At 42.5% G+C, this 23,321-nt stretch overlaps 1 protein-coding gene across 10 annotated transcripts in view; it reads right to left on the bottom strand.

Annotated features, from left to right (window-relative positions):
- Positions 1 to 2,646: 2,646 nt before the first annotated feature.
- Positions 2,647 to 23,321, bottom strand: part of LOC109405894 (transcription factor SPT20 homolog) — a 98,699-nt gene continuing 78,024 nt past the window's right edge. For 6 of the 10 annotated variants that reach the window (XM_029858667.2, XM_029858670.2, XM_029858674.2 and 3 more), the window contains 9 exons: positions 16,583 to 17,752; positions 15,121 to 15,543; positions 14,738 to 15,058; positions 14,451 to 14,675; positions 13,987 to 14,223; positions 3,971 to 4,171; positions 3,735 to 3,893; positions 3,569 to 3,660; positions 2,647 to 2,947 (listed from right to left, as the gene is read on the bottom strand). In XM_029858667.2, coding sequence (XP_029714527.1) covers positions 2,750 to 2,947; positions 3,569 to 3,660; positions 3,735 to 3,893; positions 3,971 to 4,171; positions 13,987 to 14,223; positions 14,451 to 14,675; positions 14,738 to 15,058; positions 15,121 to 15,543; positions 16,583 to 17,752 — 3,026 coding nt within the window. In that variant the 3' untranslated portion in view covers positions 2,647 to 2,749. The remainder of the gene's footprint in view (positions 2,948 to 3,568; positions 3,661 to 3,734; positions 3,894 to 3,970; positions 4,172 to 13,986; positions 14,224 to 14,450; positions 14,676 to 14,737; positions 15,059 to 15,120; positions 15,544 to 16,582; positions 17,753 to 23,321) is intronic. The other 4 variants (XM_029858673.2, XM_029858675.2, XM_029858672.2 and 1 more) reach the window with 3 other exon arrangements.

The following is a 23,321-nucleotide window of genomic DNA, read 5'->3' as shown; positions in this document are numbered from 1 at the left end:
TTTATATCGTCTTTCACATATTATAATGTTTCCATTTTTCCTTTTCCTCTCTTTTGCTCTTGCACTTGGCGTTTATCAATTCAAGATTCTCCTGACCTAGCATCGTCTTTTGGACGCAGTAGTAGATCACTCCCTCAAAATCACTTTTATTTTTTCCTAGCAACAGCAGACTCCTTGCATTTATCATCGTCATCATCATCATCAACGTGATCATAATCAACGTTGTTCTTCATCTCGCTATCTCGAAGTAGAAAGGCAATGTTTACTTTGTTTGTATCGCTGTAGTGCTTACCGTGCGGGGTAGCAGCTTAAGCCCAAGCGCAGCAGCAGCACGTGCTCAAAAATGTGTCAAATTGCCTTTTTTCAAATGGAAAGATCGTTTCTCGATGGGAGGCGGTCGCATCCTTAACGTTTGTCCAAAACCCCCTACCCTTCGAGGTACGATCCTTGCGATTGCATGTGCACACACAGGGTGGCGTAGTCCGACCCCCTCAGATATGTGAGCGCGTTGATCAAGTGTTAGTGTATGTGTGTGTGTGTGTGTTGGTATTATTGTTCTAGTACTGCGCTCTAGAGGGGGATCACAACGGTCTGTTTCTTCGTTCTCGGCGTTTATCGATAAATGTGGTTTTTGGATAATGAATAATAAGTTTTAATCATAATAATATATAGCAATAAACCGTTTTCCTCTATGTAGTTAGCCATTGTTTTTTTGTAATTGTTTCAGCTTGTGTAGATTTTTGTTCCAAGGTTTTCTGACGTTCCAGCTTGTTTTGGTGTAGTGTACGATGGTTAAATTTGACTAATATTTTGTGTTATGATACTTCAAAATTGATGACATTTTTTCCATTTACTATATAACGTGAATATGCTTGTGTTTGTTTTAGCAGACTAACATTTCAGCGGAAATAAGGTGAACCAATACGAGTTGGATTAGAGACATTTGGTGAATAGTTGTTGGTTTGATGTTTGTCGTGAATTATAACCTAGAAAAGGCGTCTTTTGGTCTTTGTCGAGGCTTTGAAATGCAACAGTTCCCTAGGTACATTTTACTGCGACTCTGGAACAGCGATGCTTTTATCAGTTAAGTTGGTTTAACTCTAAACTGATAAATTGATTTTTACTAAATGATTGACCATTCATTAGCATTACATTCAAGTGTAGATCAAACGATCAGTTGTTTGATTTACATTGTTTCTATAGATTAGGTTAAGGTTGATCGACCAAATCGATCAACTGTTAATTGATAGATACTGGCCGGTACAACACTATTCTCATATCGTTTGACAGCTGATCGATAAGGTCGATCATCAATTTTATAGATCAACAATCAAACGACACGGACCAGACGTCAGATAGTTTAATCCTAATTAGTAACATGATTTACCACTGAAAATTACCACTCGTAACTTGCTGAATTGGGCGTCATGTAGGATCACCAGACGCTTGTCCTGATTCAAAGTCTAAACTAAATTCAGTTTGGGAACGACTGGTCAATATTGACTACACTGAAACAAAACCCCACCATTTTTCTAGAAAACATAATGCCAAACTTTTAGCCTTCAATCTAAAAGATTTCAAAGAATTCGTTATTCAGCAATCGCTGTTCCATTGTCAATTTTCAATCATTACACTTGGATACTACCAATTTTTGAAATGTTTTCATAATTAAGGTGACAAGTAAAACGATTCTAGTCGAAATATAAAGAATAGAGAAATCAGAATGTTTTCCTCAATAAAATTTCAGAAACCAATTGAAATTGTGTCGAAAAGCATTATAAGCGTATTATGAGAATAGTTCGCGGGTCGCTTTCGATCAAATACTATTCAAAAGGGTTGAATGTTACTGATGAAAGCGATGGACGACAGACAGGTCGTTTATTTCATCAAGCTATTAGAGGCAACAATTTGGCAGAGATTCATCTCGAAACGATGAACCGGAAGATCTCGAACTCCGGATCGAATCCACGACGAATCACTTGCATTTTAGGCGACGGCGGCGGCGACGTTATTGTAAACAAAAAAAAAAGTCTTGAAACTTAATACAGAATAGTACGGAACTTCTGGTGATGAGTTTGCGCGAGTGGGCTGATACGAAGCCTCAATTGTTGAAACATAGTATATCTAGTAAGCTGTCTTTTGCTCGTTCGTAATCGTAAATGCTGGCTACATCCGTTTCTTTTTCGCTTCCCTCCTCTCGCTACTTAACACTTAGTTACTCAAAGATCACAGAAAGATTTGAACAGAGAATTACTCAGAAACTAAAAAAATAGATGCGACGGTATAACTAGAAATTCACCTTATTGTTGAAAACTTTGCGTTTCGCTTTCCTCCAGGTCCTTGAACCACTCTGAGTAACAATTTAGGTTTTAACGTGGTTTTAAAGCGTTTTCAAGAGGCCTTCAAAACTACCATAAAACCTCCATTGCGACTAATGACACCCTAAGTAACATTTTCAAGTTAAGCAGATTCGATGCGGCTCTTGACACCATCACAAATCCAAAATAAAGTTATTCCGGTTCTAAGAAGGTTCTCAAAACCTCCTTAAAGCTAATTGGACTTGAAAATGTAGCTTGGGTCGTTTTATGACGACACTCTTCTAGGTCAACGAGTTGAATACGGTTCCGATTAGCTAAATTTTACCTGTTTCTTTTTTGCGGATACTACAGAGACGGATGGTAGTAGATGGGGGTTTGTGGCTTTGCTAAGACTTTCTCTACACACTGGCTGCGGTGGCTTGCTGACGGGTTTAGTTGATGCATTCGGCCTTCTGTTTGTTGGCGGCTGCGGCTGCTGCTGCCGCCGCTGCTGCAGCCTGGAAGCCAGGTGGCATCGGGATGGAGAACTTGTCGTAGTTCGATCCAGCGCCGAATCCATTGGCGAGGCTGCTCATGTAGGCGCTCTGCTCGCTGTTCAGCCAGTTGGAGGTCGCGTGCGAGAAATTGACCTGGAACGAAATGGGCGCGTGATATGTCAAAGAGATTTTCAATCCACTGAGCTCCGGGCTAGTAAAGAAAACTAGCTTTTGAATGTCAGGTGACTTCAGGCGTCATAAGTTATTATAACCTTTCATTCCTAGTTATATATTGTCATAATACAAACCTTTGACCTAGCCTTTGACTGTTTCTAGTAAATACAACATAAAGAGTTGGGAATCCGCAAAGTAGCATTCCGGAAATATTCGTTGAAGTCAATCTACATCTCGGATTGTTGAACAAAACTAACGAACAAGTTGACAAAGGAGTAAAACCATTCTATTGATATAATTTATTCCAATTATGCTTTTTTTCAAATATTTTCTATACGTGCTTGCATGGCAATAAGGTTAACGCAACAAGAGCATTTCGATCTACAAAGCTGCTGAGCTACAATTTCATTCAGGGCAAGACACCAATGGATAGCTCAGTATGCTGAGGTAATCGTTCAGATTTCTGTTAGCTTGCTGTTGCTCTGAGGACAGTTGTAGTTGTTGCTGTTGGTGACGATGAAAGAGGTGCTCTTGCTGTTGCAGCTGATGTGATTGTTGATGGTGTTGCTGATGATGGAAGAAAATGTCTTCATAGTTTACCTGTGCTTGTGGATTTCCTGGCTGTGGCTGCTGCTGTTGTTGCTGTTGGTTCATCAGACTCGACTGCAAGTTAATGCCGTGGTGTCCGAATCCTGAAAGGGCGGTTGAAAAATAATTTAATTTAAAGGTTGCATACCAGAATCAGTTGCTGACAGAGGGCATTTACCTTGTCCTGGTTGTTGGAGGTTCTGCTGATTCAGTTGGTTCTGCTGAGCCGATAGAAACATATCCCCGGGCTGGTTGGGTCCGTTCATGAACGAAAACTGACGAAACGAGACGATGGCCGGATCGAACGAGGTCCAGTCGGTGAAGTTATTGCCGTAACCTTGACCGTCGGAAAGAGATATTGAGTATATTTTCGCTCATATTAAGGTGATTGGAACATCGAACTATGAAACGTACCTGCTTTGTTGTGTCCGTTCTGCTGTTGGGATGAAGACAGATGAGCTTGCTCATTCTGTGGGAATCCCATAAACTGTTGCTGTTGTTGTTGTTGCTGCTGCTGCTGTTGTAGTTGCTGACCCCAGTTGCTTTGCTGCGGTTGTTGCTGCTGCGGCTGCTGTGCGCTGTTGGTTAGGTTCATGAACGGAAGGATTTTGCTACCTGAAATTCATATAAAGAATGTTGATTATAAGGATTGACTCTATGATAACCCAGATTTGAATGTTCTATACAATTTGATCAAAAACTCATCTCTATTCCTTTTCCTAAAACAGTGTGTTCAGAAATCTTTTCGAACAGGGTTTTTGGGGGTTTAGGGTTGCCACTTGTTCTTATTAGGAGAAACTTTGGGGAAAATCCCAGAATAATCTCTGAGAGATATCCTGTGAAAAACTATTGGATGGATCTTAGTAGGAATGCTAGCAAAAATCCCGGGAGACCCTCCGAAGTAAAGCATGGGAGAAATGTCTAAACAAATTAAAAGAAAATCTCTTAGAGAAACCTCGGAGAGATATCCCGGGAGGAATTGATGAAAAAATCACAAGAATTACTTTTACGGAAATACCGAGAGGAACTCTGTGAGAAGTCTTGGCCAAGTCAAGTGTCTATCATGCCAAATGACCGTTATGTCAGCTGTCTTTATGCTATGTGACCTTATGCCGAATGACGCACTTATTTTCAACCAAACCATAAGCCGACCCACATTGTTATTAACCCTAAAAGGGATACCTTTATGGACTCAGTTTCGTCACCTCGCTGAGTGTGTTCCATCAAAGATGAGCTCTGAAAGGCGCCTGGGGTCCAATGGACCCCAGGTATCCCTTTTAGGGTTAAACATGCTCGTATGCTAAGATTTTTCCGAAATTTCAATACACGAGTTAATTTTAAATTCAGGCAAGTTCCGTGTAACCAAAAGTTCAACTAAGCAGCTTGCTCTTTAGCATTCTAAGAGATTGCTCTTTAGCATTCTTAGAGATGTTCTGAGGATAGCAAACAGTCGATGACATCAGATACTTATTTTATTCTTATAACTAGCGTTATTTCAACACATTAAATTAATAAACAATAACAGACGGAGGACTGACCCGAAGGAGATAGAGCAGTTAAATGAATTCGTATAGGTTACAATCATGGCTAAAATTGATCAGTGTTTTGATGATATCCGGATCCTCTCGTGTGACTTCTCTAATCTTATCAGCGATGTCACGAGGTCGACGTAGTCTTTAAGCGTTGACAAATCAGTCCGTGGTTCAGCCGTGTCTTTCATCCTCCGCAGAAAAGCTGTTCTTGATTGGTTCCACAGATTACCCCAGCGAGATGATCGACGTTTTCATTTCCCGGGACACCGCCGTGTCTGGGGATCCACGTGAACGCTGAATCAGCTGGAACGTGCATAAGTATACCCTGGATTCAGGGGTGTGTCGGTGTATCAGATTGAAGCGCCGATATGACGCTCGCAGAATCGGTTTGAACCAAAATTGGGCGATGAGATGGAGTGTTAGCAGCGATGAAGGCTGTTGCTGCTTCGGCAGAGAAAACTAAGCACTGTGGAAAAAGACTCATACTGACCGGTGGGATGTCACCGGATACACCTAGCCTGACTACAAGATGGGAGAGCGATCCATCGAAAAACCGATGAGCATCGTTTAGATAGGAGACACGCAAAAGTTCCGCGACCGACCTTCGTAGAGCAGCAGAGTTGCAGCCGGTGGAGAAGCTATTTTTTACTCGATTGTCAATTTTCGTCGGTACGGAACACCAACTCCTATTTCCAAGCAAGTGGACCTTTGCAACCGGAAGGAGATCCATGTTGACTACTGCATTTAGAGCTCTGTCTCCCTTCGACGGGAAGAAAGACTCTATCGTCACTTATGTTCTTGGTGGAGAAGACCTCACTCTTGATGCAAAGAGCTACGATGATGCTTATCTGGAAGGGTAGCAGACCAACCTCTACACAGGCAGAGTTGAGGGGGCAGAAGCCCGGAGATCAGTCGAACATATGTACTGTAGACGAGACTGAGGATCTCATCCGAATAGATCACACAATCGGAACATCCTCTTCCATCGAATGATTGTAATCAGTTATTGTACCATTTAATTCCGCCCTCTTTTGCTTATCCTTTGACAGATACGCGTATTTCGACTATCACTTGTAATCTTCCTCAGTGTCAGTTATCCAGGAGTGAATACCCGGGTAGAGGTGAATGGCAAACCAACAACAAAAGAATAATAAATTTTATTGTCATAACTTATTTTGTCATTCATGAGTTCTTCATAAAGAGCTTAAAATAACATGTCAATAGCATAAAATGATATCATATCAAAATATGGCATTCGCTTGTCATTTATCAAATTTGGAAGAATAACTGCTGAATGTCTTATTTTGCTATCATAACAAATTTTGCAATTGGTGAGATATTGTTGACCTCTTACGAGTTTGATGAACCATCGCAGTTTTGGCACTTATTAAAAACAACATAATGACAAAATTTGAATTTTGGTACTTCTAATGGTAACTTTTGATATTTTTTTTGTTGACAGGCGAATAACTAATTTTGATATTGTTCTGTTTTCAATAACTCAATAATAGTATATTTTGCAATTCTCAACCTTGATTTTTTTTGTTCTTGGTTTGCCATTGTAATGTTAAAATTTGACATTCTTTAGTTATTTCATAGAACAATTTCAGTTATTATTTTTGCCCTTTTGTCACTTATTTCAAACAAACCAATGGCAAATTTTACCATTCAGTAATTCTTTTTGAATGATAAATCTTGCAATTGTTTTGTAATTCTTTTCTGCCCGGGTAAAGATCAAAGAATAAGCAAAAGAGGGCGGAATTAAATGGTACAATAACTGATTTCACTCATATCGGACGAGATATGCATTTTATCAGATTTAACCTCGTTCTACAAGCGGCTTTTACAGTGTCAAAGGGTTGGCGAAACGACAGAGTACGGCCCAACAGTACTCCCAAGATGCGACTTACGAAGTGAAGTTGCCTGTCCTTCAATTGTTAGGTGTGGACCTTTTGTTTCATACCCAAGTTGACAGATGTGACATCTAACACTTTTACTAACTGGAAGCCGATGTTAGATGCCCATTTTGTCATCCTTTTCAACGCAGCCTGAGCAGGGATCCTTGTCATGTCATGAGCGAAATCGCTGTAGTTGCGCACATGGGTGTGGGTCCGACAACGATGATGAGAATTTCATCGGCGTAAGCAAAGATGTGGATATAATTCTGTATTGCATTAAATATTCCATTCATCGCCACGAAAAAGAGCATCACTGCCAAAACAGACGCTTGTGGAACGCCCGTTTCTTAGGCGAAAGAAGATGATTTAGTATTTCTGATAACAACCCGGAAAGACCGTCCAGAGAGAAAGTCACGAACGAAGTGCAGCGTATGCCAGGCCTATTCTCAGTTGCCTTAGGACAAAGGTTCTTTGTATACGGTTGAACGCTTCAGAAATATCCAGTGAGGTCGCGTGATGTCTTTGGTCAGAAGCTTTCTGGAGTGCATTGCCGAGTTCAGCAAAGTTGTAGATGTTCCAAAGACTGGACGGAGAGTATGCTGTCAAGGGTCTAGTAGTTCGTTAGCTTCTAGATATTGTTTGATTCGACGGTTGACCATTCTCTCCAGAATCTTTCCCGTACAACAGGTCAGAGAGATTAGGCGAAATTTGGATAGGTCACGAGTGGGGATCGCCTTGGGAATCGGCACCACTATGCTTTACCCCCAGACAGACTTGTCCGCACTCAGAGCATGAAAATTCTGCTCTTTTGATTTACACCACCAAAACGATCGTATTTATGTAATCTTCCTATCTAACCTGATAGAAGGAAGTTTGAATATCCCAAATGTCATTTCGAACTGTCAAAAAACCGCACCGCAGTGCCACACTGTGCGCGAAAAGAGAATTTCACCCGGGTGAATTCACCTCAGTGAATTTCTCTTTGCACGCTCAGTGCGGCACTGCGGTGCGATTTTTATATATTTGGACTGAAGATCCCATACAAACCTTCAACTCATTTGCGCCAGCTCAGTTTTAAACCGATTGAGCTGAAATTTTCACAGATTGCTCTTCTCATCCAAAGGCACGATTCTAGAGGGTGCCCCGTGGAATTTTTCGACATTTTTGTATTTGGGCCAGGCTAGTGTGAGTGTTGTAAATTTCCGCTTACCATCTATGACATTGATACGTTTCCAGAGCTCTGCTGAGGTTTGTGATGCATTCATGCTTTCGAGGAAATCTTACCAAGTTGCGTTGTTGGCTTCAAAGATAATTTGCTTGTAATCGTTTTTATGTGTCCTGTACAAATGCATCGCCAAATCCCTCTCGGGTGATTGCAGGTTCCGAACAAAGCAATCGGAGACTGCTGATCAGGGGCGTTTAATTTCGTTTCAATGAGACACTTTCATGCAACATTTGAATGAGTCACTTTATCTGTTTGACACACTATTCGAGTCTTTCTTTTCGATTCGGAAAACGTTCTCATTCATCGTAGCACTCGGTAGTCTCTCTTCGGGGTGGCGTTGCATGTGCTTCACTCGGCAGAGCGTAGTGTCTCACTCTTGCGCGTTAGTCTCTCAATGGTTACAGGCGCCGGTTAATTGGATTTAAGCGGTCGAACTTGTGTTCCTTTTTCATAAAACATAATGATCATTCTATTGGGGTGCACCACTATTTGAAAAATTGTTTTAAATAGTGTTTTCAGCACATTGAAATTTTTCAATGACCCACAATTGAAACGAAAATCCAAAGTGTTTCACTTCAATTTTCAAACACACTTGTTTCAGTACCGTTGGGGGTGAGAATGGGTCAAAAAAGGATACTCAAAGATTGTTTGTTAAATAACAAATGCAATTGAAGTCGGAATAACTTTTTATTTGGTATGTATACTCTTCTGTGTGATATTGATAGTTTAGCAAGAAAGTATCACATTACATGAATTGCTTACCAAACTACAAATGATAGAAAATTGACCCAATCTCACCCCTTAGAGGGGGTGAGAATGGGTCAAAGTATTCGAAGTCGCCTATCAAAGAATATAAGTTTATTTTATTGATCATATCTAGTAAACCTACTTAAAATACAATGTAGCCATGACGAATAAAAACTTAGGTAATTTCAAAAGATGATTAATCCACCTAATACCACCGAAAACAATGTTGAAATTTGATAAACTAACGTTTGTATGTTGTATCGCCATTTCTAGCTACCATAATCATCCTCATTGAAAGTTTCAACCTCCATGAGAGGAGGGGGGTGATAACAGTGAGGGAGGGACGCATTGAAAGATTGCATAAGAAATGTTTAACCAAACCAAAATTCGACGTTCATTCACTTTCCGACATTGTACTATGTTACCGGTTTTATAGCCCCTGTATTTCCTGAATTCCACTACCGTCCGGTAGTTTCACGATATTTCCTAAAAATTTCAAAAATGAGTGGAGCAGAAGAACGTTATTAATTCTATTTTGTGATCTTATGATATTGCAGTACACTAAACGTTAGATGTTGATTAGAGGAGCTGTCCAAACGCATGGGTTTATTGTTATAAATGATTTTAGGCACTAAACGTATGAACACACTCGCTTGACACTTCTTCGACATATTTTCGAAAAAAAAGTATGGTTTAATGAAGATATGGTAAACATGGCACCACTTTAACGTCAAATTGGGACTGGAAAGCAAGTTGAATTTTTAGTTGAGTTTATGTGCACTCGATAACTTGCTTGACCCAATCTCACCCCCATTCTTAATATTTAGACATAGGGTGGAAAATATTGAATTTTTAAATAAAAAGTGCATTGACAGCCCGCTTTTTTCGTTGCATCAACCAAGTAATACCTACAGCTAACTACTTATAAGAAAATTTATGGTTAGGTGCTTGTGTGAAACATTGCGAAGGAGAATTTTTTTCAGAGTGATTTACTAGTAGTTTCATCATATAAGTTTAGCCATAATTTGAACAAAAAACGATTATTGCTAAACATCTTATTCTGCATCATGACGTGTAAAAACATCTCCTCTTTGAAATAATATAAAGTTTTCGATATAAATTAGCGATAGTTGATGAGCTATTTCAAGTTTTATGTTTCTCCGTTTTGACCCAATCTCACAATGGGTCTGTCACCCCCATCGACGGTAGCAATAATGAATGAGCGTGTTGCAGTGTGAGTTATGAAGCATCGCAGCAGTCCCGTCGCATGGGAAACGATTTGCTACAGCTTTCGTGCGTCATGTTTTCCTTCCTTGCACGTCCCTGTAATGCGGATACAGGCTTTATAATAGTAACGTATAACATTTCTATACCAACAAAATGATTGTCTTTGCAAATTTTGAGCAATAAAACAAATCCATTGAATCATTTCCGCATCTTCACACTCGCAGCAGTAAGTGAGAACAAATGACACCAGTCAGTTTGCTTCACAAGCCAACCGACTGATGAGGATTCGTTTTTTCTTTCCTCCCTTTGTGTGTTCCTTCGTATTGGTTGCTGGCGTGGATGATCGTATTTTCCATATTCTCTCAGATTTAAGCACTGGTTCGGTATTGTGTACAGCTTACCGTTGAAATCCATTTGATACTTTATGTTGTGTTCTAGGATCTACTTTGCGCAGCTTCTGGTGCTTCGGTTAATATGAAAACACGACCGTTGATTACTTGGAGATGCTTAATTTGGGGCAGTTCGAAGTTCACTTTTTAGACGATGAAATTCGAGATGTCGATGTACTGAGCTTGCTTGGTACCGATCTGAAGCTGATGACGAACGTTCGGTCGACTGCTGAAGCCATTTCGCGGCGTGAGCATGTATACCGTTAACGGAAAAATAAACTTCGATAATCACAAACCGGGGGGGTGGAAGCTCAGGTAAAATATTATCTCCTGGGCGCCCATTAAAAACACCACCCCCGGCGAAGACTGGCGCTCGAGCCTAGCTATTTAGCACTGTAGTTGGAGGAAATGCCAATGCAGAACCCGTAGCTTCCGGGAAGGTAAGCCCAGCTCCCTGGGTTAGTGGGTTGGTGTCAGGCCCTGCGAGCCAGCCGTAAAAAAAGACTAGCACCGGAAAATCAACAAGAGAAGAATGCGAACCGATACCAATGGCGACGACCACAGCGACGAAAAGGGACTTGCGATTGGAAGCTCGGTACGTGGAACTGCAGATCTCTCAACTTCATCGGGAGCACCCGCATACTCGCCGATATACTGAAGGACCGCGGGTTCGGAATCGTAGCGCTGCAGGAGGTGTGTTGGACAGGATCTATGGTGCGAACGTTTAGAGGTAATCATACCATCTACCAGAGTTGCGGCAACACACGTGAGCTGGGAACAGCTTTTATAGTGATGGGCGACATGCAGAGGCGCGTGATCGGTTGGTGGCCGATCGACGAAAGAATGTGCAGGTTGAGGATCAAGGGCCGATTCTTCAACATCAGCATAATAAACGTGCACAGCCCTCACTCCGGAAGCACTGATGATGACAAAGACGCATTTTACGCGCAGCTCGAACGCGAGTACGACAGCTGCCCAAACCACGACGTCAAGATCATCATAGGGGATCTAAACGCTCAGGTAGGCCAGGAGGAGGAATTCAGACCGACAATTGGAAAGTTCAGCGCCCACCAGCTGACGAACGAAAATGGCCTACGCCTCATCGATTTCGCCGCCTCCAAGAACATGGCCATTCGTAGCACCTTCTTCCAGCACAGCCTCCCGTATCGTTACACCTGGAGATCACCACAACAAACGGAATCGCAAATCGACCACGTTCTGATTGATGGACGGCACTTCTCCGACATTATCGACGTCAGGACCTATCGTGGCGCTAATATCGACTCTGATCACTACCTGGTGATGGTTAAACTGCGCCCAAAACTCTCCGTTATTAACAATGTACAGTACCGGCGGCCGCCCCGGTACGATCTAGAGCGACTGAAGCAACCGGATGTCGCCACCGCATACGCGCAGAATCTCGAGGCAGCGTTGCCGGACGAGGGTGTGCTCGATGTGGCCCCTCTAGAGGACTGCTGGAGTACAGTCAAAGCAGCCATCAACAACGCAGCCGAGAGCACTATCGGGTATGTAGAACGGAGTCGACGAAACGATTGGTTCGACGAGGAGTGCAGAGCGGTTCTGGAGGAGAAGGATGCAGCGCGGGCGGTAATGCTGCAGCATGGAACCCGACGGAATGTGGAGCGATACAGACAGAAGCGGAAGCAGCAGACCCGTCTCTTCCGGGAGAAAAAGCGCTGCCTGGAAGAAGCGGAGTGCGAGGAAATGGAACTGCTGTGCCGTTCACAGGAAACACGGAAGTTCTATCAGAAGCTCAACGCATCCCGCAAAGGCTACGTGCCGCAAGCCGAAATCTGCAGGGATAAGGATGGGAGCCTCCTGACGGACAAACGTGAGGTGATCGAAAGGTGGAAGCAGCACTTCGACGAGCACCTGAATGGCGAAGAGAATGTAGGCACGGAGGACCAAGGCAGCGGAGGAAATGACTATGTTGGTGCAGCAGAGGACGGGAACGAACCAACTCCCACGCTGAGGGAAGTTAAGGATGCCATCGGGCAAAGTTGGTGTTTGCTAACCATCCGGTTGGTACAAGAAGGCGTGGAGCGCAGAGAGCACGATGGGCGGACCAGGTGGAGCGTGATCTGGCGAGTGTTGGGCGTGACCGACGTTGGAGAGCTGCAGCTGCAAATCGAGTAATGGCGGCAAATTGTTGATTCAGTACTATCATGAATTTGATGTTAACTAAATAAATGAATGAATCACAAACCGGACCAATTCCGTGAGAAATTACAAAAAAGCAGCAGATGATTCTAGTGTTTATCAAAACACGTGTTGTGATCGAAAGTTGGAAGCAGCACCTCGATGAGCATCTCAATGGCGTGGAGAATATAGGCACGGAAGACCCAGGTAACGAAGGAAACGACTTCACCAGTGCAGCAGAGGGCGGAAATGATCCAACTCCCACCTGTCTGCACCGATTGATAGTCAGAATCAGGGATGAGAAATGTACTGGAAAAAAGGGTAACCGGCTGTACATTTGACATTTTTCCACACGAACATCATACGCCCAGCCAAACTCAAACTGTTCGAAAAATAAATGTCATAACATTTTTTTTCCTGCAGCCTTCTTCCTCGAAACGGTTTCCAAGCGCGAGAGCGCCAATACTCGAGCACAACGACGACAAAAATTTCTGTCTCTCCCGTTTTCGCATTTTTTTGCGTTTCAAACCGCTTCTAGACAAACTTCTTTACATGCATCACAAAGCTACTAGAGTGCTCTAGCTATTTGTGCAAATCGATTTAAATTATTTATTAAAACAAGTGAGTTATTAGCAGTTGAAAATATTTGACATTTTTCGCAATCACCCGCCTCAGCATGACTGCTCATAAATATTACCGTGGGAAAGCGAAAACCATCAAGCGACTGCTTGACTGCCGTCGGCGCGGCGTCTGATGGTATTGGTGCTGCCGTTGTTTTGTTTTTATTTTACTGCCAGTATCGATGAACGGAAAAGAGAAAAAAGTATTTTTGCCATCCCTGGTCAGAATCTGAGAAACCGAACTTCTACCGATGTGGAAGAAAAAGGTAATCTGCCCCATTCGAAAGAAAGACGACATTTTGGAATGTGAGAACTTTGTGAGACCGTTAACCTTCGTTGCTTGTTGTACCCTAGCTCGAATGTGCACGTGGGAAGTTATCAAGCCGGCTTCATCGAAGGCCGGTCGATAACGGACCAGAACTTCACCGTGACCGTGAAAAGAAGGCAGACTAAAGCAATCGCTTAAGATAATTTCCTTTCCTGAGTAAGCTTTTCACAGGCATGCTGGTGGTTTGATTTGAGAAAAAAAAAAATTAACCGAAAGGATATTCGTCCTTGGAAAGGAATACAGAGATGATCGTAACTTGGTGTGATTTTGGCCAACCAATAGAAAGAAAGGAGTAGAAACTTACCTTGCGCCCTCGGTACACCGAAGCCGAATGCGTTCATGTGGTTGAAGCCAGGCGGCGGCATCCGGGTCCGCTGAACGTTCTCCATCAGCTTGCTGTGGTTGGCTGCTGCTGCTGCCGCGGCTGCAGCTGCGGCCGCTGCCGCACTCTGCGAGATCTGCTGCTGGTTGATCTCGTCGTTGATCAACTCGGCCAGCGCCTTCTGGGTCTCGAAGAACGGGTCAAAGCCTAAAATTTTGCCTGCAGTCAGCGCGTGTTGTTGTGAATGGTTGCGCGCCATGTCGAAATAGACGAAAATTAAATAACTTTTGCAAGCAAGTTTTCTAGGATAAACTACGCTATCTAACTCCCTAAGAAGCTATGGATGCAATTTACGTTAGAAAGTTATTTAGTTTTGGACTACCCCAATCTAAATCGCGTGAACCTAAACAACCCCTTTTGTAAGTGAGTTCGAGGGTAACAATTACCTAAATCGTCATCTACGATTGGCGTTTGCTGTGGATACTGCTGCTGCTGTTGCTGTGATTGCTGTTGCTGCTGTGAGCTGTGAAGCCTACTGTTCTGTTGTTGTTGCTGCGATTGCGTTTGTGCCTGCTGCTGCTGCTGTGGATTTGCCCCGTTCAACAGGATACTGTGAGCATTCAGCTGGCCGTTCATCATTCGCTGCTTCTGTAATTGGGAACCTAGCAAACCTGACGGGAGGTATTCGATTAGTGTCGTAATCGTGCGTGTGTGAACGCGACTCCAAACTTACCATTCGAGTGTTGATCTAGGAAGTGTGAATTCAACCGGCTGTTCTCGAGCAAGTTGGCGATATTCATCGGGTCCGCCGCTGCCGACAGCGAGGAGTGTCCATTGTGTAAAAAGGGTGGATTCTGCTGCTGTGCTGCTTGCTGTTGTTGGTTTTTGTGAAAGTCGAAGAACTTTGACATGTTACCCGCGTAGATGTGACTCAATTCGGAGTGCTGCTGCTGCTGTTGCTGCTGTAAACGTTGATGAGCCTGCTGCTGGTGTTGTTGACTCAGTAACCTACTATTAAGTTCGTTCGTGTTGTGAAAGTAGTCTGAATAATCTCCTGTGAAGTAAGAATTTGAATCAGTTATATTCTGAGAGACGAGCGAAAGTTTTGATCCTTACCATTAAAGCCATTAAATTGCGTCACATTCAGTCCACTGTTGATGAGGTTACGCTTCTGCAATTCCTGCATGCGTAAGAGTTCCTCGTGATGTTCAACGTCCAGTTTGTTGCGCATCACATATTTGCTAAAGGCGGCCTCCCAATCGTCGGTATTGCCAGTGCCGAGCCCCGTGAGACTGTCGACACTACCGTTTCCAAGACCGAGTCCATTCAGCTGCTGCTGCAGGTGCAGATTGTTCAGCAAGTGATGTTGCTGTTGTTGCTGCTGCGCCTGCTGCTGTTGCTGTTGCTGAAGGTTACCCAAGTTCTTGAGGATCTCCTTTGTGTGCTGCTCGTTGGTATCGTTGGTACCGCTGAGGAGATCCGGCAGCTGGGAGGACGTGAGACCGGCGGATTGGCTACTGTCCAGATTACCATTCACAACTGGAACGAAAGGTGTTGTATCAACAGGAGATTATCGTCTGTTTCACTAAAGATGATGCTAACCTAAGTAGAATATTCTCGGCGTTTAACTTTTTTTTTTATTATGTTTAAGACCTTTCCTACAATTTCAACGTAGGTACGCCGACATGTTTAAAAACATGTTCAAAATCGTCTGATAAGGTCTGACAAGTGATGATATAACACCTAACGAGATCAAAAACGAACTCAACAAATCATGTCCTTGCATTTGTTTCAGTCAGCTAATGTTCAAAGCCCAAGTTACATGGCTACATTTTAATAACCCTTGGGGGATATTCCAGAACCCTACTAAGTTGCGGAAACAACTATGAATGAAATTTAGACAATCGTAGATCCTTAAAAAAGTTGTTGAATCACGTGCCTGGCAGATGAACGAGCACGGTTACCTCTATGTATATCTCTGACAACGTCAATTATTGCATGAATGATCTGTTGATTAATTCTTGCCTTCAGCAGGTGATTAATATACTGCCGTTCTACGCCCAATTTGCCCATGTCATATGGGTATCCCATATAACATGGGGCAATTATGCGTAGAACGGCAGTATAAAACTTCAGTAATGTTGTGGATAAAAATTTAAAATCCCTTTAAGTGACTTGTGCTATCTATGCTCATGGGCTGCTGGCAAGCAGAATTTAAACTAAAGCTATCATCAGACATTTCAATAATGTGTACGTGATTCAGTTAGCATATCTGCTATCGATTTTGACATTTTATCAATTTAAGAATATTTGCAACAAATGATTGATCCTGGGTAAAGGCACAACCTTGTAATCAGCTTGATTTCTGTGAGGTGTCGGGGTTTAAATGTATCTTCACTCTACAGAGAATAATGCACACTTGTGATGCCACCATGAGCCGATACTTTTCGTGATCAGACAAAGAAGCGATGCAGTGCTTTTGTGGTGTTTGTAACATTTTATTGCATTCTAACATAGAAAGCTATCGCCAATCCCAACAGAAGAATCGCCCCAAAAATCATCAAAAACACGAACTTACCACCATCCAGTTTGTTGTAACTGTACGGATCGAACGTGCTGTGAGAGAAGAAACTGCTGTTGTCATCGAAAATGCCCAACTTGGAGAATCGTGAAGTGCTGCTGTCGATGAGACTGTTGATTTTGTTGAGACCATTTGTCGGCTGTTGCTGCTGCTGCTGTTGTTTGTTGGCCGCCGTCGCCGCCACGGATGTCGTAACAGTTGTGATTTCATCGTTGCCAAACAGCGAAGACGACGAAGATGACGATATCACGGGTTGCTCAGTACTGTTGCTAGTCGTTTCCTCGGTGCTGGGCACCACAGTTCCTGACGACGTGGTCAGCGAGGAGATGGAGGTGCTGGTGTAATTACTGCTACTACTGCTACTAATACCATTGGTGATGGCCGTCGAGTTGCTGGGAGTTGCTGCTGTCGTGATGGCGCTTTCCCCGGCGGACGAGGTACTACTGCTGGTCGAACTGGCTGCCGTCACAGTGCTGCCAGTCGTTATCACATTGTTCAGTTGATCGGGGAATGCACTCGGGGAGCTCTTACCGCTAGGCGATTCGCTCAGGGTGCTTCCACTGTCACCGCCAGCGTGCGAGGAACCGCTGCTACTCAACGAAGGCGTATTCGTTTTGCCATCGTTGTCCGACGACAGAGCGTCGTTGTCCAGATCCTCGAATTCCAGCTCGTCGTCATCGTCATCCAGATCCTCGACCAAATGCTGAACGGCGGCCAGTTTTCCACCGTTGGTGGTTGTACCATTTGTGCTTACACACCCGTTGAGGGCGGCTTTCGATAGGTTTTTACTATTGTTCTGCACCTCTTTGTTCACCTCATCCCCATTGGCTAGACCTGCTACTACAGCAGCGACGGACACCTTACTGCCATTGCTACTGCCTACTATGGCCGTTGTACTGGAGGTACTGTTACCACTAGAAGAATTGCTCACCGTCCTGCTGCTGGCAACACTGTTGGCACTGCTAGTCACCGGAATTGTACTATCTTTGCTGCTGCTGCGGTTGTTGGAATTCTGTTGCTTACTGTGACTATCCTTGGTGTGCTCCTTGCTGCTACTGTGGTGGTCGCGATCCGTGTCCCGGCCGTTCCGGTGCTTTCGGCCACCTTTCGTTCGGGACTTTTCATGCTTTCGATCGCCACGCGTTGCATTCTCCTTGTTGCCACCGACTGGAATGAATGGGGGAATAGAATCGTATTAGTTTATTTCGGAATTTGCTTATTTACATGCAACACTGTTCACTGACTGCTTGAGACCTTGAATGAGTGTTAGTAAAGGAATAAGTTAGTTATTTTAGTATTTGGTGGCCAATTAGGTTTGCAAACGTTTTCCTGGGATGTTTTGCTACATTTAGAAGACTTTTTTTAGGATACACGATACACGTACACTCATTAACCGCCACCAGAAACACAACATATAGTAAAAAGGGGTTTTATTGGCAATCTCACTTTCTTACAATCCAAATAAATTCATCTAATTCATTTACACAGCTTTTCTGATAAATTACATTCACTCAAATAGTGGAGGTGCCAAACGCGAGTTTGTTGTCTGCTGAGACCATTCGAAGGAAATCTAAACGCACGCATAATTTTCTGGTGGCTTTTGATGGAGGCGGCAATAACTGAAGGCCTGTCCTAAATAAACCAATAGAGGAAAAAAAAAACTTCGAATAACAGAATCCTTATGCACGCAATCACATTCAGACAAGCACTAGCAGTTTTCTATAATTCAATTCAGTGGAAAACACATGCATTTGGTCTACTTCCCATATTCGCACAATAGTCCCATGTGAATAGAAAACCCTGCAAAGATGGAATTATTATGTGAATAGGGACAGTCTAGCTGGATGGGTAATTTCCGACGAACAATTTTACATGACTCATCAAGTTATCTGGAGAAACATACAGGAAAAAGTTTCGATAGGAAGCTGCACGGATTAATGCTGCAGTACTCTCCGATTAACTTTCATCAGTTCAGTTGAACATCTTAAAACGACCATTTCTTTAAAAGAATTCCGACTGTTCGACCCACATGAAGTTGATCATGAATATCAACTTTTTTTTCTCGAAAGTGTCGGTAACGCATGTCACAATTGCGCTAGTGTTTAATCGTCACCGTTATTATTTCGCATTATAGGGGTAGGCGGGGCATAATGAGCAGCTTAAGCATTTTACCACCAAATCCAGTAAATTAAGTGCAATCAATGTGTAGTGTTAACGTTCAATACTCATTTGAACCTTAACTGACAAAAGCTAATCGTTGAAATTCCGAATAAAGTTATAAATGTTGTAAAGTTTTATGTTTTTAAAAACATATAAAATCGCGAGTTGCGTTTTGGGGGTGGGGCATAATGAGCACCCTAGGTGGGGCAGGATGATCAATCCCAGTTTTGTACACAATCAAATGCTAATTGACTATTCTTGTCAATGATAAAGCATACCGGCAACAATCAATAAGAATTTGAAGGGATTACGGGGTTTAATTTGTAGGGAACTGTGGGGTTCCAAAGAGTTTACTATTGAGGAATTTTTAAACGGTGATAATATACAGATACTGACGTTTTCAAGCTAATAAATTGAAAGTTAATGACAAAACCTTACTATATGCATCAAAACAAAGAAAACCAAAATAATAATTCGTTTGTTGAAGATGTTTACCATTTTCATCATTTTTTCACCAGTTGCTCATTTTGCCCCACCCTACTACCAACTCTTTGGAGCATATATTTTCAACAAAATAATTTAACAATTAGTTGAAAATTGTTACGAATACATTTTATTGGCCCAGGGAATATCAAGAAACTTGATAGATACCCACAAAATTGTTATTTCGATTCCCAAAACCTTATTTTAGGTCACCTGATTCTTATAATATTTTCCCGGTGCATGACCATTTTACGCATTTTGATTAATTTTTCAAGGTAAACGGCTTTTTTGACTAATGTTTCGTCATCAATTCATTGGATTTTAGTTAATAAAGTTACAATCAAGCAATTTGTTTTGTAAATTTGAAGATTTACAGTGAAAATACAAGGTGCTCATTATGCCCCACCTGCTCATTATGCCCCGCCTACCCCTACGTTTCAAACGGTGTACTCTGTGTATTTTCGCCTTTGACGTTTTTCAATCGATACCAAATTAAATTTATCGCTGCTGTTATTTTCTGTGCGGAAGTGTCTGCAAAGAGAAAGCCAGCGTGGTTCAACAACAAGCTGAAACCAAGTCGCTCGCCGGTACTGTAATAACCGCTCTGTAGTTCTTAAGATGCAGCTCAACCTCGCGAGTAGTAGGTACAGGAAATATAGCCAACATGTATTATGCCAACCCCCCAAACATATAATATGCTCAATGTGTTCTATATATCACATTGTTATATGTCCGCTTCATCATCAATACACCGCGTAATTTGTGATCAAATCTTGCAGTTATGGTTGTTTGTAAAAAAACAAACGTAACGTGAATGGACTGCCAACTGTGCTGTACTACCGAGAACTATCAGGTGACATCGCCACAGAGAAGTGTGAAATTTTTGCAACTAAGTTCCGATTTGCCTTTAACGATTCTACAGCGAACCCTTCTCAGGCCATCCAAGCCATTCATGACACTCCTTCCGATGTTTTGGATTTTGATCATTTTGATATTTGTCACTGTGTCAAATGCCATTCGAAAACCTCAAACTCACTTTCTCTGCTACTCCAGATGCGTTTCTTTTGGAATTGAAGAAACGATGTACTCTTGCGTTGCTGAAGCCTTCAGCCTATCGTTTCAAAACATACTAAGAAAAACCAAAATGCTATCGGTGCCTGTGCCTTTACTGCACTAATTGGAGCAATGGTACAGCTGACCTTGTGGTTCTCCGAGATAATCGGCTACCTATTTTAAGTCTCAAACTCGAGGCTTAATAATACCGCCCTTATGAATATGTTGTTATATTGTACTCTGTGTATTTTCGCCTAGGGGAATTTCTACCTAGGAAACTTTGTTAACCCGGTGTTTGCTACTTTCAGTAAAAATGAAACAGCAAACTCGCGTGTCATGCCTCGAGCACATGTGCCTGTCAATTAAGGAATCATTGCTACACTCATCCCTGAACCAGAGATGTGTATGTTCTGTCACAATTGATGTTGCTGTTGGAAACCTCAACAGGAAATACGTCTATCGTTCGGTTTATTTGTCACATCATTACATCAACCATCCCCTATGGATCGATGAAGCAAATCATCGCATACTGCACATCAAAAGGCATTCCGCTAATTGTTGACAGTGATGCTAATATTCACCATCTCATCTGAGGCAGCTCAGACATTAACTTTAGAGGCTCCAGTTTGATGGAATACTTAAGTAGTATTACTTAACTTAGGCAACCGCCCATCCTTCATGGTATCTGTCAGAGAGGAAGTGTTAGACATAACGCTTTGCTCTAGAACATAGGTTCCCAAACTTTTCAGGTGCGCGACCCCCTTTTGCCAGTTGATGTGTTTCGGCGACCCACCATAGAAATTCCCTCATTTGTTGTCTGTTACAGTAAATTATTCAGCTGAACCTCGCGACCCCCTGAATGAAGGCCGGCGACCCCCAGGGGGGTCGCGACCCACAGTTTGGGAAACCATGCTCTAGAAGAATTAGTCATGAGATGACCAATTGGCATGTGTCAGACGAAGAATCTTTATTTGACCATCGCTACATCTTGTTTAAACACTTAAATGTTACTTCGCAAACTTTGCGTTTCAGGAATCCCCGGTCAACAAACTGGGATCGCTTTACTGATTTGGTTGCGGATAAATTTCATGGATACTCACCCACCATCCATTGACACTTCAAGTGATTTAGATGATACCGTTGGTACTACAACGACCTTCATCATGGAAGCTTTTGAAGAAGCTTGCGCTCTACGGTCTATGAAGACCACAGGGAACCCCATGGTGGAACTCTGATCTGGCCAAGCCCAGGAAACAATATAGAAAGAGTTGGAACAGATGTCGTTCGGCTGGATCGGAGACTGTCAGGTCGGCTCGCAAGGCCTACCAAAAAGCTCTACGGTCAGCTGAACGAACTGGAAAAACCTTTGTAAAAATGTTTCCAGTTTGAGTGAAGTCGGTCGGTTGAACAAAATCCTTGCAAAATCTAAGGATTTCCAAGTGATTGAACTTCGTTTGCTAAATGGTAACTTCACATCCTCTGATGAAGAAGTTTTGGAATGTTTATTCAGTACACACTTCCCCGGATGTGTGGATATTATATCTTCAGATGAACCTGATGTCCTTTCTTGTAGTTATGATTCTTTAGCTTCGGTTCGAAGAGTCATAACTATAGAACCGATTGAGTGGGCACTAAATAGCTTTGCTCTTTTTAAATCTCCAGGTGCAGATGGGTCATATCTTATTTTACTTCAGAAGGGATTTGTTTATTTCAAACTTGTTTTGAAAAAAAAAACTATTTGTTTGCATATTTGATACCCTGAATTCCAAAATCCTGGCGGAATATTACAGTACAGTTTATTCCGAAAGTGTCTCGAGCATCGTATGAAGAAGCAAAAAGTTTCAGACCTATCAGTTTGACCTCTTTTCTTCTGAAATGATTAGAACCCATTGTCGATCATCACATCCGTGATGTTCATCTGGCCAGCGTGCCTCTTCATGTGAACCAACAAGCTTACCAATCTGGTAAGTCGATAGTGTCTCTTTACACAGGGTTGTGGTATTGAGAAAGCATTCACTCAAAAGCAATCTTGTTTGGGTGTTTTTGTATCCCGCGCCCGTACGTGGTGGCCGAACTGGCGTACCGAGATCATTAGCGCGAGAAACAAATTAAAACATCTCTAATCGGACGAACGAATTAAAACGCGTTGTTGCGGTAAAACGAACAATAACAAAACTAAACTTTATTTACATTTGGACAACATTCATTCATAACAATTACACATGTATGCGCTGTGTCGACATCAAAGAGTGACGAATGTACAGTCGCCCGCGAGTCCAGCGGCGGCGGAATAGGTAGGGGCTATCCGCATTCCAGTTGTCCCCAACAGGTGTTTCCTTAGATATCGAAGGTACTTTTGAAGCGCGCCTTTTGATGCCATATTGGAAGCCGCTCGGAGTCATGGTATATCTCCAATGATTTCCAATTGGATTTACCAAATGCTCAAGAACCGACATCTTTTCTCGACATTGCGATAAGCAGCGATTAGGAACTTGAGTGTTTGTGGATGCCCCCAAGGGGGAGTCTTGTCACCGCTTTTATGGAATATCGTAGCAGATACGCTATTGAGGCAACTCGATAATAGCGGCTTTCCTAATTATAGTTTTGCCCGACTAACTAACATTGTTATTCAATATGTGCATCAACACCCTTTTCGACCTGCTGCAAAACGCTCTTCAGGTAGTTGAGGGCTTGTGTCTCCAATATGGACTCTCAATAAATCAGAGTAAAACTGTTATCGTTCTTTTTGCGGAAAGGCGATGCCGTGAGAGTGTTCGACTTTTGCGTCTTTTTGATTCTGAAATCAATGTAACCGAACAGGTAACAACAACCTTATGCAATCTCTTCTGAGATATTTTTTTATGTGAACAAAGTTATTCGACAGATGAAACCGGGTAGTACTGAGAGAAGTTTATAGTTCTTTACAAAAAAATCAACCACCAACACCACATTCACAAACACAAACTCACACACAAAGGTTGTTAGAATTGTTTCATCGGTCAAGCAGGAATGTTGTTAATAGAAGCACACGAAAGATGAT

The sequence above is a fragment of the Aedes albopictus genome, chromosome 2 (genome assembly GCF_035046485.1).
Source record: "Aedes albopictus strain Foshan chromosome 2, AalbF5, whole genome shotgun sequence".
NCBI lineage: Eukaryota > Metazoa > Arthropoda > Insecta > Diptera > Culicidae > Aedes > Aedes albopictus.
This window is presented reverse-complemented; position numbering and strand designations above follow the sequence as displayed.